The 5,780-nt window shown below is 45.3% G+C and overlaps 1 protein-coding gene across 3 annotated transcripts; it reads right to left on the bottom strand.

Moving 5' to 3' along the window:
• Positions 1-1,178: 1,178 nt before the first annotated feature.
• On the bottom strand, positions 1,179-5,154 carry LOC139578669 (putative nuclease HARBI1). 3 transcript variants are annotated; one of them, XM_071406592.1, is made up of 10 exons: positions 4,163-5,154; positions 3,899-4,075; positions 3,747-3,808; positions 3,578-3,664; positions 3,207-3,490; positions 3,092-3,127; positions 2,439-2,993; positions 2,254-2,369; positions 2,046-2,157; positions 1,179-1,951 (listed from the first exon to the last, which is right to left on the bottom strand). In XM_071406592.1, exons 7-10 carry the CDS (start codon positions 2,908-2,910, stop codon positions 1,581-1,583), a joined length of 1,071 nt encoding a protein of 356 aa, XP_071262693.1. In that variant the 5' UTR covers positions 2,911-2,993; positions 3,092-3,127; positions 3,207-3,490; positions 3,578-3,664; positions 3,747-3,808; positions 3,899-4,075; positions 4,163-5,154; the 3' UTR covers positions 1,179-1,580. The 3 variants fall into 3 exon arrangements, with proteins under 3 accessions (XP_071262693.1, XP_071262694.1, XP_071262692.1); XM_071406593.1 differs by having other exon boundaries at positions 2,439-3,127; positions 3,207-3,380; positions 3,449-3,490; XM_071406591.1 differs by having other exon boundaries at positions 2,439-3,127.
• Between the last annotated feature and the right edge of the window lie 626 nt (positions 5,155-5,780).

Here is a 5,780-nt window from a genome sequence, read left to right as displayed (position 1 = left end):
GCATTATTTAACCACTCCCATATACATTTACATTACATTTAAGTCATTTAGCAGACGCTCTTATCCAGAGCGACTTACAATATAAACGGTAGATTATCGGACACACAACAAGAAAGTCTGATTTCATTATTACTGAAACAGGATCCAAGTGGTATATATAAAAATCCAATAAATAAATGCTTGGCGCATATAATGAAAAAGGTATTGTCAGATATTATTCATCTTAATCAGACAGGTTTTGTACATGGACGATCCATTGGAGATAATATAAGACAAGTACTGGAAACAATAGAATACTATGAAATATCGGGGAAACCATGCCTGGTTGTAACGATCGTCGTATCGAGGATAAGGAGAAGACCTGCAGCGTGGTAAGTAGTCATAAGTAGTCATAATTACTTTTAATGAATACTAACAAAACAACAAAAACGATAAACGAACAGTTCTGCCAGGGGCCTGTTGCACAAAACTAGGATAAGGGATTAAGCCAGGATATCTTGGTGATCCTGGCTCAATTGATCCGTAATCCGGTTGCACTAAAGATGGATAGGGGGCAGGAGGATATGTTATGGTATAAATTACCATGGAGATTTATTCTGTGGAGCTAGCCTGCTCCAGACCAGGCTAAATTCCAGGATCTATTTAATCTCATCCCTAATGTCAGTCAGCAGTCACCACAAATGGAAACCAATAGTTATTTCACTGCTCACTATACATTGTTATCACATATAACTAGACCCACTGTTATTATTTAAACGTTTGTGATCATTAATTTCAATGATTTTGGATAAAAAATGATTTTTAGATGATGTTGCTATCATTAGATAATTTACAGTTTCCCATAGACTATAAGGCTATATATAAAATGATAGAATATTAGGGCCACAGAGGGGAAAAAAACACAAGTCATAATATTGTAACCAGTTGTTTTAAAGGAGGACAGTTGTTAAAATGACAGATGTGGGGCATTTCGTGAAATTGTACTTCAGTATGGTTTCATAAACAAAGACATGCTGATGTGCCAGAATATTAAGTATCACATTGTCATAAGTATCAAAACTGTAAAAACAATATGTAGCTTTTCTGCAGAAAGAACCAGCCTCATAAATTTATGACTTTATCCTTTTTCTTCAGTGTGGCCCTAGTACTCTGTCATATAAACAAATACACATTCCATATGAATATAAAAACACAATGTGTAACATTATGTTCCTTTATTGAATAAGGACAAAACAAAGCAGGTAAACCATCAGCTCCTTTCGAAACTGAAGTCACAGTGACTCTACAAGATGGAAAGCACAGAATCCAAGCATATTATACAAAATGATACATACACATTCAAAGGTCTGTATATAACACACCCTGCATGTCTGCACACTAAAATAAATGCAGGACAAATCCATACACATCAACTGAACAGACAAATGAATGGATGCAGTAGCCTCCCTGCAGCCTTGTATTACACACAGTATACCGCACAAACATCATAAGAGGCCAAATTCGTCAAAAAACGAACCCAAAAAAACCCAAATTCCTCTGCCACCGCAGGACATATTTAACCAAAATTGAAAGCACACATACTAACTAAAATAATTCAACACATATTGGTCCCTCAGCAGCCGACCACTGTCGTCATCAGGGAAGATTGCCGGATTGTCCCAGTCCATGGCTGGTGGCACTCTGGGGGCCCTCTCCTTCCTCAGGCAGGCCACATTGTGGAGGACAGCACAAGCCACAGTAATATCACATGCCCTAACAGGGCTGACCCTTAATTTGTGAAGGCAGTGAAAGCGTGCCTTCAGGAGGCCAAAGGTCATTTCAACTCTGGCCCTGGTCCTGGCATGGGCATGGTTGTAGGCCTGCTGTGCTTCCTGGGGGTCTGTGAAAGGTGTCAGGAGAAAAGGCTGGCAGCCATACCCCCTGTCTCCCAGCAACACACCAGAGAATTCACCTGTCAACACAAAATCTCATCATTACTACCTCATAAACACAGTGATATTCTTGACACAGCCATGATGGTTATAAATAGGGGTTGTGTGGCTTACCTTGTGATAGGCACTGATAGATTTCAGAGGCCCGAAAGATTCTGGAGTCATGGACTGAGCCAGGCCATTTTGCCACAACATTGCTGATCACACAGTCAGCATTGCAGACCATCTGAAATCATAAGATGAGGAATATTACACCAATCAATGCACATCACTGGCAATGCAGAGTGTTCGTCAATGGACAATATCAAAAAGTTATGTTCACCTGAACATTAATGCTGTGAAAGGATTTCCTATTCACAAAATCGGCCTCATGGGCACCTGAGGGGGCTTTTATCCTTATGTGTGTGCAGTCCACTGCACCAATGACATTGGGGAAACCTGTCACACAAAGTAATGAGTATCCTACTATGTGTTAACAGTTGTCCTGTAATTTGTAGATCCTCTTACCTGCAATCCTATAGAACTCCTCTTTGATGTCACAGAGTCTTCTGTGGCCAGGGAAGGAGATGAAGACATCTGCTAATGCTTTGATAGCCAGACACACACTCCTTATTGTGCGGCAAATTGTGGCCTTGTTCAGCTGTTCTGCATCCCCCACTGAGTACAGGAAGGCTCCACTAGCAAAAAAGCGCAAGGCCACACAAACCATTTGCTCCACACTCAGTGCATGGCTCCGTGCAGTGCGGTGCTTAATCCTGGGACCCAGTAGTCTGCATAGATACCTGATGCCATCTGCAGAAAACCTGTATCTTTCATATAGATGGTCATCAGGGAAGGCCAGTGGGTCCAACCGGTCCCTGAAGACCCTTTCTCGCCTGAAGGCTCTCCTCAGCACAAGTGCTTCTTCATCCACCACATCTCGCACGAATGGGCATGCCATTGTCAGAGCAGAAAGGAACACACAATTTTGGGCCTTCATATAGGCTAGTGGCCACACCTGGTGCTGGGGGGGTGGGCAAAAGAGGGCGATGCCTTATAACGATGACTTGGTTGTACTGATTGCTGGGAAAATAAAAAAAACCTTAGAAAGATGCCACCGTCCTGTGTGCTCACAATAAGAGCTCATATGTCATGGCTCACTTGACTTTACGAGAATATACCTAATTTTTATTTTGAGCTGTGTCATCTTCTTGGAGCTGGGGGAGGAAAGAAAAATAATGATTAATACATTTGTGTTACAGTTAGCATACAGTGTACATTGAAGGCATATCTCACCTCCCTCTCAAGTTTTTTTATTTCAAGGTCCAGTTTCCTAATTGTCCTCTTTTTTATTTCGGACTCCAGTGCAAGATTTTCCATCTTTTTCTTCTTGTACTGAATGTCTATGTCTGCCAGTTCTATTTGGCGCCGGAGGTGGTTGCCATACAACTTTCTGATAGCTTGTGAGCTCTGTGAACACAATACAATTAGCGCAGCTGGAATTTGGCAGGATGTGGTGTCCTTTTATTAATACGCACTATGTTGCCAGGCTGGTTTTCCCACTGTATAGCATCTGGGTCCTGTAAAAGAAATTAGATTTTTTGATTTTGATGAGGACTCCTCACCATTGTAGAGTAAATAGTACTTTCACAGTCTTAACATGATACCTCATGCCTTCTGGAATCCAGAGAGATGGTCTCCTCCTCATCATCGTCTCCATCATGTGCTGTTGCTGCTGCACTGGGGCCTTCACCCTATCACATTTAATCGGATTCATATTGAAGCTAGTAGACAAGACATGCCAGGCCTACAGTATGCCTTTGATGGAGTACTCACTGGATCAGCATCGTCTGGTGCTTGTGCTGGTGGCTCTAACAGGAACACAGTGCTGCCAGACACTGCAAGGCAATAGGTAAACCAAAGTCAGACAGTCCAAATTGATTCAATATGAATGTGGTTGTATCCCATGTAGAGATGGAAGGACATACCTTGAATGAAGCGGGTGGCATCTTGGGAGGAACCTATGCTCGTCTCTTTCCCCCCAGGGATCCCCTCTAAGACGGGCCTGCCTTTATTTAGCTCCAAGGCCATGTCCTCTGCTGGGGTAAGGTCAGCCTTTGGTGACCCACCACCCGTGCCTTGTCTGTGGGTATTCTTTTTCACTGCTAAAACAGTACAGACAATGTGTGAGCAGGCACCTTCTGGGTACAATATATGCTTGTGCTTTGTTAAATATTAGTCAGGGACCATACCATTCTGCAGAATGTTCTTGTATTTGATTTTGACCTGCTGCCATGTCCGTTTTGGCCCGTTCATGTTTAATCTACACACACACACACACACACACACACACACACACACACACACACACATTTAATGGAGTCACACTGCAAAAAATTACTTGGTATTTTTGTCTTGTTTTCAGTAAAAATATCAAAAAATTTATCATAGCTTTATACAGTGTGATGGAGTTACTTTACACAATTTCACTCATATCTGCAGTGCATTTCAATTAAAAATTTAACCGTTTCATAATTACAGTACAACTGCATTTTTGGAGATGTGAATTAAATATTTGAATTGTAATTGTGATGTTTCAGCGGAGCGGTGAGTGTGTAATTGTGCACTACTTACGCATTCAGGCGGTCTGCAATACTTTGCCACGCTTTTTCTCTTTGCTTTATCACTGTGGCGGTGTTGCCTTTCTTCTTAATTATATCTTTTACCTCCTCGTATGCCTCCATGAGGATTTGTGCTTCCGACGGGGAAAAGTACGCGGCTCTAGTTGCCATGGTAAATCAGTTAATCTGTGATCTGTGGCGGGGTCTATTTGAGTGAGCCGTGAGCGCGCACCTATCCAGGATTGGTTTCACCTGGCTTAATGAATCCGTGTCTGCTCATCCTGGCTTGGTCTTTGTGCAACCAATTAAGCCTGGACGCACATGTTTTGGCTTCATTGAGCTCAGCTGAGTCATTTATCCCGGATGTCTTAATTCTACTTTTGTGCAACAGGCCCCAGGTGAACATACACTAAACAGAAAACAACCACCCACAACACACAATGGAAAATAGGCTACCTAAGTATAGCTCCCAATCAGAGACAACGATAGACAGCTGCCTCTGATTGGGAACCACACCAGGCCAAACACAGAAATAGACAACCTAGACATACAACATAGAATGCCCACCCACATCACACCCTGACCAAACAAAACATAGAAACATACAAAGCAATCTATGGTCAGGGCGTGACAGAACCCCCCCCCCCCCCCCCCCCCCAAGGTGCGGACTGCGGCCGCAAAACCTGAACCTATAGGGGAGGGTCTGGGTGGGCATCTGTCCGCGGTGGTGGCTCTGTCGCGGGACGTGGACCCTTACTCCACCATAGTCTTAGCCCGCTTAAGTGGCATCTTTGGAGCGGCGACCCTCGCCGCCGACCTTGGACTGGGGACCCTTGCAGCGGGCCCCGAATAGATGGGAGACTCCGGCAGCGCCGGACAGGCGGGAGACTCCGGCAGCGCCAGAGTGACGGCGACTCCGGCAGCTCCTGACTGTCGGGCGGCTCCGGCAGCTCCTGACTGTCGGGCGGCTCCGGCAGCTCCTGACTGACGGGCGGCTCCGGCTGCTCCTGACTGACCGGCGGCTCCGGCTGCTCCTGACTGACGGGCGGCTCCGGCTGCTCCTGACTGGCGGGCGGCTCTGGCTGCTCCTGACTGACCGGCGGCTCCGGCTGCTCCTGACTGACGGGCGGCTCCGGCTGCTCCTGACTGACGGGCGGCTCCGGCTGCTCTATACTGACGGGCGTCGCTGGAGGCTCCGGACTAGAGGGCGTCGCCGGAGGCTTCATACCATGGATCCTCACCGGAGGCT

This window comes from Salvelinus alpinus, chromosome 6, assembly GCF_045679555.1.
Source record: "Salvelinus alpinus chromosome 6, SLU_Salpinus.1, whole genome shotgun sequence".
Taxonomy (NCBI): domain Eukaryota; kingdom Metazoa; phylum Chordata; class Actinopteri; order Salmoniformes; family Salmonidae; genus Salvelinus; species Salvelinus alpinus.
This window is presented reverse-complemented; position numbering and strand designations above follow the sequence as displayed.